General features: G+C 32.3%; 2 protein-coding genes across 2 annotated transcripts in view; one reads left to right on the top strand and one right to left on the bottom strand.

Annotated features, from left to right (window-relative positions):
* The first annotated feature begins 443 nt into the window (after positions 1 to 443).
* Positions 444 to 7202, top strand: MED28 (mediator complex subunit 28). Its single transcript, XM_067271287.1, has 4 exons — positions 444 to 568; positions 6370 to 6436; positions 6514 to 6626; positions 6702 to 7202. The coding sequence occupies exons 1-4, from the start codon at positions 467 to 469 to the stop codon at positions 7125 to 7127; spliced, it is 708 nt and encodes a 235-aa protein (XP_067127388.1). The 5' UTR covers positions 444 to 466; the 3' UTR covers positions 7128 to 7202.
* A 3163-nt stretch (positions 7203 to 10365) lies between these two features.
* The window catches only part of LOC136976070 (presequence protease, mitochondrial-like), a 61396-nt gene continuing 58678 nt past the window's right edge, over positions 10366 to 13083 (bottom strand). The window contains exons 21-28 of the mRNA XM_067271261.1: positions 12916 to 13016; positions 12734 to 12836; positions 12548 to 12660; positions 12393 to 12446; positions 12250 to 12321; positions 12057 to 12171; positions 10601 to 10734; positions 10366 to 10528 (exon numbers count right to left, since the gene is read on the bottom strand). Of these exons, the coding sequence (XP_067127362.1) occupies positions 10432 to 10528; positions 10601 to 10734; positions 12057 to 12171; positions 12250 to 12321; positions 12393 to 12446; positions 12548 to 12660; positions 12734 to 12836; positions 12916 to 13016 (789 nt within the window). The 3' untranslated portion in view covers positions 10366 to 10431. The remainder of the gene's footprint in view (positions 10529 to 10600; positions 10735 to 12056; positions 12172 to 12249; positions 12322 to 12392; positions 12447 to 12547; positions 12661 to 12733; positions 12837 to 12915; positions 13017 to 13083) is intronic.

The raw sequence follows: 13083 nt of genomic DNA on the forward strand, positions 1-13083 counted from the left end.
TGCATTATATTTTTACTTCGACTTTATAAATAATTATATTAAATTTAAATTAAATGTATAAAATAACATTATAAAAATTTTTTATAATTTTCCTTTATGCCAAAAATGTCTAATTTTTAAACTTAATAAAAAATTATTTTTAAATGATAAATAAAATAAGTTTAATAAACATTTTTTAAATTATTCCATTCATTTTATACATTATTAAAATAAAATTTAAATATGTTAAAACAAAATATATTATTTTAAAATATAGATATACAAAAAAAAAATCCTCGTATTTCTTTCATCGGGGCAATTTCAAAATTACATTTTTAATAAAAAAAAATATAAATAATTTTTAGAATTTATTGACGATTAAATCAATTCTTTTCTTCCAATAAATTTAATAAAATTTAAAACTATAAATTATGATTTTTTTTTTTTTTGTAACATTTAACGTATCGTCTGCGTTTTGGTTCCTGTCATGGAAGAGTGGTGGCTAGACGATGACGTAACGCAGAAGAAAAGCAACATGTCTTCTCCGACAAACAGTCAAATTGTGGATGAATTCGAATACTCTTTTCAGGTACTTTATGTAAATTACTGAGTATTTACGTTACTAAAGTAATTCGGTTCGTGGTAATCAGTTCGTTAATGAGCGAAGTTAATAGAATGCTGTATAAAATTAAAAGGCGTAATGATGATCGAGTTAGGCCTATGTTTATGGATCTCGCCAATCGATATTCAGGGTGCGACTATACAGGCACAATTTAGTAGCGAGCGATATAGTTCTCGCAAAGGAAAACATGCACAAGCGAGAAATATCGCTGGCGTGAGCGATTTTCTTGTTCTCTCACATATCTTACATGGTTTGATATTTATCGCTTCTCGCCACATTCTCGCTCGCATCTACATAGTCGCACCCACATGCTAAATTCGTGGATTAATGATGTCCCTATATATTTATGTTCAGTAATAATATATTGACTTTTTAACGTATATATGACTAATAACAAGGGATATAACATTCGTATCCTTAGGGTGCGACTATGCAGACGCGAATTTAGTAGCGAGTGATATAGTTCTTGCAAAGGAAAACATGCACAAGCGAGAAGCGAGGGAAGTTGTATAGGTTACTTCCTATGGAATTTCGGTACTTTGAGTAAATATCTGAACTCTGGACCAAGACAAGTTCAATGATACCCTACTTTGGACCGGAGACAAAAAATAAGAATCGATAACGTACCTCTACAAACCTGTTACTGGTGCATATTTAATCATCCAGAGAATGAAAAACAAGATTTGACGAACGTTTTCGAACCATCCGACAAACAACTACGCCTTATTGTCGATAAAGCTCGAGCACCGACGCGCAAGCTAGAGAAATTTACACACAAGTTACTTGCTCCACACTTGGAAGAATATGATTATACTATAGACAACCCTGTGGATCTCATATCTCTCCTCAAGGGGATCACCTCTTCTCCACAGTTACTTACAGTATTGGACTTCAAGTCTCTGTTCCCATCCATTCAACTCCCACCTACATTTTGTGTACTTAGAGATCTCTTATTCACCATTGTCAACGATGAAAGCTTACATCAACAGGTCCTGGAAATGGCACATTTACTCTGTTACAACTTGTTTTTTTCAATTTAACAGTACCACATATGAACAAGGAAGAGGAGTGCCAATGGGGAACCCCATATCAGGGGACTTATGTGAAATGGTTGTACAACAGCTTGAATCCAAGTTCCTTCCTCATTACCTCCCCAGCATCATTTTATATAGACGATACGTGGATGATATAATCATTCTATGGAATACGTGTACGGACATCCTATCCTTTGTCGACTCCATGAACGACAACCCGTATGGTTTGACTCTTGAGATCGAACAGCAGCACACTACTGAAATCCATTTCTTAGACATCAGCATTCAGGTTGAGGGATCAGCAATCCGCACTGCGGTATACCGTAAACCAGAAGCGGAATCCATGTACATTCCAGTGGGGTCTTGTGACCCGCATCAATACAAAATTGCGGCCTATGATGCATTAATTAGAAGAGCACATACTCACTCTTCCACACAACAAGCTCTGCATGTTGAACTGGAACATATTCAACGTAGCGCCTCATTCCACGGATACCCGAAAATTACCAGTAAATTAATACAAAAATTCCACTTCCAACAAACACTCTGAAGGCATCCCCATAATGAAGATCAATGGGAGGAGGAAGAAAAAATCTCAGTCACTTACAGCCCTTATCTCCAACCGCTCTTTGCGCAAATAGCCAAACAACAACGCATTCGTATTACGTTTAGACGCGGTCCTACCATTTTTAACATCCTATGCAATGATAAGGACGCTCTTAAACAAGATAGACTACCGGGAGTCTACCACATCCCATTACAAGATTGCAGATTCGATAGGGCACTCGTGTACATCAGCTCCACAAAGCGCTCCTTGGGCATTAGAATTAAAGAGCACGTCACCGACTTACAACACGCCAGGACCACCACAGCCCTTGCTATTTACGCCAGTGACCCTGATATAGAACCTGACTTTAACCAGGCAAAGATCATCCTCTACATGCCTTACATTGAACACCTAAAGTGGTTTGAAGCCCTGTATATTACAAATTCAATGAAACATGCATCAACCGCAAAGAGGAATTAAATCTCTCAGTGGCGTGGCAAGCGCTCATAAATAAAGAACTGTAAATTCTCTTCAATGCTACGTATCTAGTGCACAGGCCTTATAGAACTTCACAGAGTTTTACGGATTTGAATTTCAAGTAATATTCGATCGTAACGACATTTTAACGGAAATTCGTCGCAACGTGAAGAAGAACCTCGGATGGTTCGAAAACGTTCGTCAAATCTTGTTTTTCATTCTCTGGATGATTAAATATGCACTGGTAACAGGTTTGTAGAGATTGACTATCTTCCGGTGTTGAGTTAAAATAAGAATCGTTTAACTCGTCTTGGTCCCAAGTTCAGATATATATTCAGAGTACCGAAATTCCATAGGGAGTAATCTATACAACAGCTGAAGCGAGAACGAATTTCTGGTTCTTGCACATATCTGACAGGGTTTGGTATTTAACTCACCTCACCCCTTCTCGCCACATATTCTTGTTCACTAGGGTTTTGGTTTTTTAAAACCCAGTTTTAAACCAGTTTTTTGAAGAAATTTGTATAATTTTATAACCAGGTTTTCCAAAGTAAAAAACCAGTTTTTAAGCCTACACTTAAAACATAAAAATTAATTAATTATTTGATTAAAAATACAGTCTAACTTGGTTATAACGTCATCGGATGTAACGACAACCCTAATGTAACGTCAAATTTTTATCGGTCCCACGACTTTACTATACTAGATAATGTTAAAAATCCCGCTTGTAACAACATAAAACCCTGTTTTAACATCATATTTGAAGCACTCCCAAATTTACAAAATTAGATTAGAAAATTTATTTCACAAAGAAAATACTACGTGTTTAGTCCTAGGGTCTAGAACGACTGTGGGTGGTACTCTCACCACCTGACTTCGGTGGGGTGAGGTTTGCTACTTTTAACGACGTGACGATCGGTTATTATGTACTCATTTTCAAATTACTTTATGCTAAATTGTTAAATATTCTATTATTTTTAATATAACATATTACATTAAATAGTTTATAAAGAAATAATTAAATTATTTTTAATTGGCATACATTAGTTTAAGCTTTTGTTGCCATTTGATTCGACATTATTCTCAAAACCGAAAGTTCCGCCATTATTAAAATTTATGACAAATAGAAATTTCTTATAAAAGGTAATTTTTGAAATTTTTAATTACATCGATGTAAACTTAAACATAATAATGTAAATAAAGTTGATTATAAACATGTAGTTTGCATTTTTATACATATGATAATAAATTTATTATGATAATAATAGACTTCGCAGATAACGACACTCAGTTATAACGTCAAAAAATTGCCAGTTCCATGGATGACGTTATAAACGAGTTGGACTGTGTCAACATTTTGGCAGAAAATTTTTTCTGGCATAAAACAGGAATATTGTTAAATACTGTTTCATAAAACTAACTACAAAACAAAAAATCCCATTATGCCTAAAGAGTGTCCAATTCAGCTCAATTCAAATTCTAAAGATGATTGGGGTCTTATCAGAGCAGTAGAGCATATCTGTAGGAGCAAAATGTCAAAGAAACCATACCTCTACAAGTGACCCTTGGCGAGTTACAGCCCCCCAAAATCAAATTGCGCAAGATCGATCATGTGACCAGAGGGTCAGTACTTCCTCGGTACCTTGTCAGAATTGACACCACTGTGTCCCGGGATACATGGAAGCCAAGATGGTGTGTTGGATTGGTCACGCAAGAGGCCATGTACACAGGTGATCAGATTTGGGATGGAGAGGAGGTGAGGTACAGTGCACCAAAAGTGAATCACTCGGATACCAGGTTAACAACCAATAACAATTTAATTTCAATGGAAAGGAGTACATATTACAATACAATAGACATATCAAGAATAGATTATATATATATATATATAGATTTAGCCTATCTATCTAGCGGTTGCAAGAGAGTTTACAGGAGATAAGTGTAGAGATAAATACCTTGTCGAGAATCTTGACATAAGGCAAGCCAAATGGGTCGAACAGGAGAAAGTTCTCAAGGGCCTCATCAAGAACAACTTCAGGTGAACAACAGGCGTCTCAGGAATGTAATCCATAAGAATGAATTAGATGATATGAAGGAATGATAAATCCGTATAATCTACAGGTATCCGATGATTGACTGGACAAGGAACTGGCAACAACTTTCAATGATGAGTTAGAATCCACACACCTTAGGAATCAGGATGATATTAGGGGGGCTTCTTTTGGGTTTTTCCCATGACTTCACTAGAATCTTTAGTACATTGGGGCCAATAGTTAAAATTTCACTTGTGGTTTCCAGGTGATACATTGAATGTGTCACCTTTCGACAAGGAAACAAGTCTGTGGGAAACAGTTTTAATTGTCTTTGACTAAATTTTTCCATTTTGTCTCTCAAAATTTTTTGTAGAAAAACAAACATCAAACAAAAGGGCCCTACACCACATTTGGCTCTCACAATCACACAAATATTTTCAATAACTTGAAAAAGTGACTTCATTCAGACCTAAGACACTAAAGAATGAATGAGTTTTTAGTATTAGAGGATACAAATGGAAGAACAAAAAATTTAGATTTCTTATTTAATGCTTTAAAGACAATTAAACCCAGCTCAGTAGCAAGTGAGAGTTTTCTATTTCTAAACAATTTTCTGAACAAAATAAGGCAATAGATCTATAGACATTCTTTGCTTTCTAAAATCATATTTTCTTATGAAAAATAAGAAAATAAAATAACAATGAATTCCTGCAAAATACACCTATCCCTCGATTTACACGGAAGATAGGTTCCTGAGAAAAACGTGTAAATCGAATTTGTATCTTTTTGAATGTAAAACCATGTAAATCGAAAAAGTATGCAAAAAATGCATAATTTTCGTTGTTTATTAATTATAAATTTTTTTCAATTTTTTAAAGGTACATAAATCAAACAAAAATATTGAAAGGCAAAAAAAATATATTCTTTTATTAATTAAATACAAAGTACAAAGGAACAAAAAATAAAATATGAAAGATTCATAAAAATGTAATGTAATTGTGTAATGTATTGTAAAAAATGTAATTAAAAATAATGTAATCGTTTGTTACTTATGAATATGAAAAATTAAAATTTTCTGGTTTAAAACTATGTGCAATGAATGCAACTTCGTGCGTATGGGGAGTACCCTATATCGGTTTATCGGTTACTATTTGACGGATTGAAATAAAACTGTCACCTAGTATCCTAAATATCAACTATGACATATAATTAAAGTGGATTGGAATATAGATGTAGATTAGAGTTAAAAATTGTTCCTTTTGATCATAGCCAGTTTATTTTCTGCATTTATTTTTTAAACCGCGTAAAAGCGAAAACGTGTAAAACGAGGGATAGGTGTATTATTTGTTTTTCTTCATGGTTTTCTATGGAGTAAATTTATAGTTTAATGTGATGTTCTAGCATTTCTTTTGTTTTGTGTAGACATTAGTCAATTTTTATTTTGTTGTATTTTTAAACTGTTTTAAATGTTATTTTAAAAACTTTCGTTTATTTAAGTTGTAAATATCCCTTATCTCCATTTTTTGGGCAAAAATTCTAAAACCGGTTTCGTAGGAAAGTTTAGATTCAAAAACCGGTTTTTAAAAAAGTCTGTTTTTGTATAAACCCTATCGCTCGCGTCTGCATAGTTGCACCCTTAATTTTCTGTTAAAAAATAGTTTATATTTTTTTTAATAGGCTTGTCTTGCTGCCTTGACAAATCCAGATTATTTCAATTTAAGAGATTCTGAAGAAATAAAAACAGGCAAGTTTTATACGAAGTAAAAGAAATTATATTTAATAATACAAGACTTTGTTTAAATATATTGGTTTTGCATAAAGGTGTCGAACAAACCATTCAGAGATTTCTTGACTTAGCAAGACAGATGGAATGCTTTTTCCTACAAAGACGATTGTTGTTGTCGATTCAGAAACCTGAACATATAATATTAGAAGTAAGAAGTAACTTTTTATTAAGTTTTTAATATATTCTAAAGTATTAAAAATAATTTTAAATATTTTCTTTATAGGATACTAACGAACTAAAAAATGAATTGGCTCGTAAAGAACAGTTGTTGCAGAAGTATTACGACAAAATACAATATTGGCAGAGCTTATTATCCGACACTAGCGGTATAGCAGCCAGGCCCACACAGATGCCACCCCCACACACGCAGAGCATGCAATCTACTCAACCCCAGATGCAAGGAATACCTACTCCTGTATCTGCCCCTCAACCTATGATGCAAAACATTATGCCCTCTCATTGCCAAGCACCTCCGCCGAATCAAGGCGGAATGAACCAGCCACCTCCAGCAATGGTTCCGCCACATCCTCCACAGATGCATCCTCAACATATGGTTCCTGGTCAAACTCAAGGAAATCTGCAAGGGCCATTAGCATACTTGGAAAGAACTATGTCTAATATAGGTATGCCAGATGGTAGTGCAAGATAATTATGGCATTCCTGTTTCTGAACAGTGTAATAAATGTATATATTTTTATTAAAATAAACCTGATATATATAAGGACTGTATTTGACTTTATTACTAAACTAGATAAGTATAAAAAAATTAACTTGATTTTTGACAATTTGAACATAATGCTGAAAAATTATCTACAGTAGTGTCAAAAAGTAACCATATATGTAAAATTTCCACAGTACTGCAAAAATTAACCTTAAACACTTCATATTAGTCGTACTATCATATAGTACGTACATGTACACATTGTAATGATATTTGAATTATGAAATAATAAATAAAAAGTAATTACCTATAACCAGCAATTAATTCTCCTCAAAATGAACATTTTCTTCCAACGGAAGAAACTGTTCGTTATTTTATTTTCATCAGTTATTTTTAAAAAATTCAGTGTATTATTATTTTTTAAAATAAGAAGCCAGTTTGAAGACTAATTTTTAAAGTGCTACATTGAGCATGTGTGTAACTTCAGGACATACTAGTTTTTTAAATACTTGGAACGTTTGTTCTGCGTACTTTTACAACCATTCCAAATGCTCAGAAACCTGATGATGGCCGTTGAAAACGGAAGAAAACATTCGTTTTGAGGAGAATTAATTGCTGGTTATAGGTAATTCTTTTTTATTTATTGAATTCTCCACCAGTAATATAGTGGTGATTATAATTATGAAATAATGCAAATTTTATGCAAAACATAGCTTCATAAAAGATTTGCATGTAAAGTATTTATTGTTTTTGCTCTGTGATCTTTGAGAATAGTGTTGTTGCTTTTGTGGAACTAATGATGGCCTCGTGGTAATTCAGTGTGTGACACTTCCCTACCAAATTTCAATAGTGTATTTGCTTAATTATCAACTAGCAGGAATAGACATTGTTTTTATTCAATTAGAATACAATCATTTAAAATTTGACATTCTACACAACTTATCAGTATAGCAAAGTGCTTTTTGAGTTTGTCTGCAGGTGATTTGAGTCTGCTCTCTGGTACCATGAGACACTCAGTTTTGCATCTGGGTCCCAGAGTGGTAATTTAGTATTCTTAAGGCTGACCAACTTACTGGTAGTTTTGGATTTACAGTGATGGCCCATCTCATGGCAATCACCTTGTCCTGGATTTTGCCAATAAAACTCAGACTTACCAACAAGTTTACTCTTCTTTTTGTTAGCTTTGTAAAGAAATCCATCAATTGACACTAAGTAATGAATTGGACAATTAGAATAACATTTTGGTTTCATTGTGGAGCAACAGTGAAATAAAAACAGATTTGTGCTAAAAGTTGGTAGATAGAACTGTGATCAATATTGACAAGACAAAGTTTTTTTAAAAAACTTTGTTGAAAAGAACATGCATTTATTATGGTAACTTTTTTACTACAGTTTATATATGGCAGCATGATACATGGGTGATCTGCTGAAGGAGGGGAATCTCCCACAAGGACTTTCTAAGGGAAATGCAACTATGTTTTTTAGATGCTAAAAATATGAAGAAAATTCAAAAAAATTGTATGGCCAGCCCATTGGTAAAGTTCAAACCAGTGACCAACTACCAATGTTTAGTGGTTTTATTCACTCAGTCATTGGTAAGCCTTTTTTATTACAGATTCTAAAAAATTTTTAAAAAAAAGTTTAGTTTAAAAATGAAAGTGATACACAATACGTTTTAAATAATAAAATTTAAAAGTTTTTTGGTACTTTTCTGTTAATGGGACATTAGTCGATATGGTAAGGTTCAAGCACCGAGAGGTTTTGCACCACCCCAGAATTGTCAACCCTCTGCCATAATCCCCTCCAAAGATCAGTTTTTAACATGTATCAGTATACTGCCTATTCTACATGCTTCACATGTAGTCATGCACTTCGGTGCAAGCACCTCAGCACCCAGGTGGGGGCAAAACCCCACATCCGCCTAAAACTATATAACAAAGTACTCCATGAATAATCAAGTGGGCTACTTGAAGCTGGCACAGTTGTGGGCTAAATAGTTAAATGTGATAGTCTTAGCAGACCAACATGGGCAACTGTATCACCCATCAGATTAAAGTTTAAAAAAAAAAAATGGTTCTTTGTCACAATTGATTTATCTATTAATAGGACTTATTACATTGATTTAACATGTAAATGAAATTTAGAAATATTGAATCGGTCTCTTGGTTCAAAAGACTAAACCAGTGGTTCTTAATTAACCCTTTCAAATTCATGGGAAAATTTTGAATGTAAGAAAAATTTTTGGAATGCCGAAATCATTAAGGTCATAAAATAACAAAAATATGCATGAACATATCCTTTTATTAAAAATTATAGATTAGATTACATAACAGTAAAAAACAGAAAACATTAATTTATAAAATATATTACATTTGTAAAAATGGTAACTAAATTAATTAACTTACAAAAATAGAAGTTCTTTAAATCAATTTTAATGCGATACTTGAATTTGGCTTCCGCAGATTTCAGAATATCAGGTCTAATATGTAATATATCTATCCTCTAAGTCCAGTGGAAGATGAATGAACAATTGACACAATGCCTATGTTGTCATAAAATATATGTTCTTTCAAATAGCCTATAACGATCTTATAGCAGGTCTTCATAAAGTAGGAACACATTAATTTTCAGATACCTGAAATTATTTATCCGTTTCCTTCATCTAAAATTTAATGTTTGTGTGATTCATATTACATTCAGCATGTATTACAAAAGGCCAAATGGCTGAGGCAGTTAAGGCATCAGCCTGTTGCTCTAGGGACCAAGAATTGAATCTAATGGTAAGACAAATCTCAGGAATCTTTTAAGGGTTGTTCTGTCCCATATATGTTTGACCACATCCTTCACCACCCAGCTACCCCATTGCAGTGTGGCCAAAACCCACAACAGGTACAAGTAAAAGACTCACTTAGTGCCCATGGGTAAAAAGTAAACAAAAAGCTTGCATTGCATTACTTATCATTTACATTGAGCCAAAGTGGAGATATATCTAAGTAATATAAACAACAGAATTTGCAGTGACAGTTTTTATTTACCTGAAATACTTTTCTAAAGGTGTGTACAAATAGTCCTACAGACTGCCTTATGTAGCAATATTAGTATTATCTCATAAAAGTCAAATGACAAAAAGCAAAATATCATGTAAAATATCAATAGACTGTTAGGCAGAAACCAATTTTTATTTATGGTGAGTGTGCATTTTGAGAATATGATAATATATACAACCTTTTCAATGTTAAAAGAATATTTATTTAAATTATAATCTAAATGTACAAAAATAACAATATACACATCATTCTTTACTTATAGTCCAGTTGGAGTTTCCCATTGTTAATTCGTTTTCTGGGCCAATCAAGGAAATCGAATACAATCCATCTTCAGACAGATATCTACAAAATAAAAAAAATCATTATTTACCATTTGGAAATGTGCTTTCATTCAAAATTAAGAATGTAAAATACTTAGAAACGGCTTGACGTATATTGTCTCCATTCACCACAAATAAATTATCCCTGTGACTCTGTCTGATATCATCACTTAATCTGTCGAGAAATAAATACAATCCTTTCCTGCCTGGAGGCACCGGTTTATCTACCTACAAATATAATGTTTTATATTTGAGCACAGCAAAAAAGTAATTACTACTACTATTTCAACATATTCTTAATGTTCTTATAATGATGACATAAATAATGATGAATTAAATGTTATTATAGTTAAAATACGCATAAAAGAATCAAATAAATGAAAATACAACATACATATATAATAATATAAATGACAGTTTATAACTAACCATGTACAACATTATAACAATTATAAAAAAATTCATAAAAATTTATGCTAAATTACCAGATACTGTAACCATACTTAAAAATTAATTCTATATCTCATATACATTGTTGTGTGATATTCAGTTCTTGATGGTGTTTTCGTTTTGGTATATTCTTTATCTTCTTTTTGTTTTATGTTCTAGGTACACTTATGTTCATATTCATGTTTTCTTTTACAAAATGAAAAAGTATTTGACTAAGATAATTAAGCATCGTAAAAACTAAACATTTGACTTTTAAGCCACTCTGTGTATTAGTCAAGTTCAAACATTAGTCAACTGGGTCATCTTGGCATTAAACATGTGGTAATTCATAGTGAGTCTGCTAGTGCAGATAAAGAAGAAGCTGAGTTCTGTCTCAAATTTGAAGAATTCGTTTAAAAAAGAAGGATATTGTCCATAACAAATTTTCAATAGTGATGAAACTGGTTTATTTTGGAAGTGCATTCTAAACCATACCTACATCATGAAAGACAAAAAATGGAAGAACTCCAAGAACTCTTGAATGAAGAACACCGAGAAACTCAGTGAAATGTGTTTTCTTCTGAAAAAGAGAAAGACGAAAGAGGATCAATGCCAACATCTGTTATTAAAGATGTTTTGAAGAAGTAGGGGGATGTCAGAACAACAGTCTTAGAATGGCATCCAAACTAGGTTGAGGTTAATAGGCTTCCCTACAATTACAATGCTATTAATTACTTCTGAAAAATCATGAAGAAGAGAGAAAAGCAATCAACATTAGACAGATTCTTTAACGTCCCACAAACAGATGGAAGAAAACGTCTGAAAAAATGTAAGACTGTGTATATATGTATTTTTATTATTACATATAAATAAACATAACTTTTTATTTATTTTTTGGGGTCTTCAGAATGAATTAATCAAATTTTCATAAAAATCTATGGTAAATTGATAATTGGTTAATGAACAATTCGGGTAGCAAACACAGTCTTGGAATGGATTATGTTCGTTAACCGATTACCCACTGTATTAGAATAATTGGATATATTTCTCTAAGATTTGTTTTTTAAAATTTCAAAATATTTTTTATCAACGATAAGCTAGAAAATGACAAAGCTAATTACATCTCCAAAAGTCCGTAATTTTGCCTCATGAATATCTTCTGATGAAAAGTCACCATTCAGTAACCAATGAACAGAATCTTGAAATGCCTGTAGAGTTTTCTTAGTATTTGGATCTCTGTTATAAAAGAAGATTTTTGCATCAATAATGAAACTTACAAAAATCTGTATTGAATTATTAATTTATTTAACTTACCTGTAAGAAAAAAAATTAAAAGTCCCGCCCGGAGACTGGAAACACCCTCCTCCATAAGCACCACCACGTTCTCTAAACATTAAAAAATGAAAATGAACAGAATGCCATAAATTATGTTAAAATATTATTTTTAATAAATTTACCTGATTTCTCGATGTAAAAATTTAAATGTTAACATATTAGCAGCAACACGTAAACTGGAAAGATAAAAGCATTATAAATGATACAGAAATTGAGAAAATTAATATAAAAAGATATATTTAATATGATTGTCCTATATATAATATCAAAAATGCACCTTGCATAGTCTTTATGACAAAATGGAACTGAAAGAAAACTTTTCCCAAAATAATTCACAAAAAATGGAAAGATAAAATGAGAGTTCTTCTGAACTGGAGAAAATTTCTTTACCTGAAAAAAAGAGATTAATACTTAATGACATAAATATCTAACATATACAAAGGAATTGCTAGGTAGAATGTACTTCATTAGAATTATGAGGAGGAACGTAGTCGACGGATGTCAGGAACAACTCTAACTGTCTTGTGGCTTCCATTGTCATATTTGATGTGGTATTAATAGCACACCTAAACAAGTGTATTTTTTTAAAGATAATAATTCATTAATAATAATCTTTACTAGATGTTACATTAGCTAAAAAATTACCTTAGATTATTTCTTTGTAATAATACATTAGCAATTTCTCTTAGACATTGGAGAGTTGATTCAAAATTTGTCTGTTCGGCCAAATTTTTCATGAATTTCATCTGAAAAATAAAAATTTTGTTATCAAATTTGGCACTACAGCACTTTATATGATAGAAACTCAAAATC

Source organism: Centruroides vittatus, unplaced genomic scaffold, assembly GCF_030686945.1.
Source record: "Centruroides vittatus isolate TY-2023 unplaced genomic scaffold, ASM3068694v2 contig_393, whole genome shotgun sequence".
Lineage (NCBI taxonomy): Eukaryota > Metazoa > Arthropoda > Arachnida > Scorpiones > Buthidae > Centruroides > Centruroides vittatus.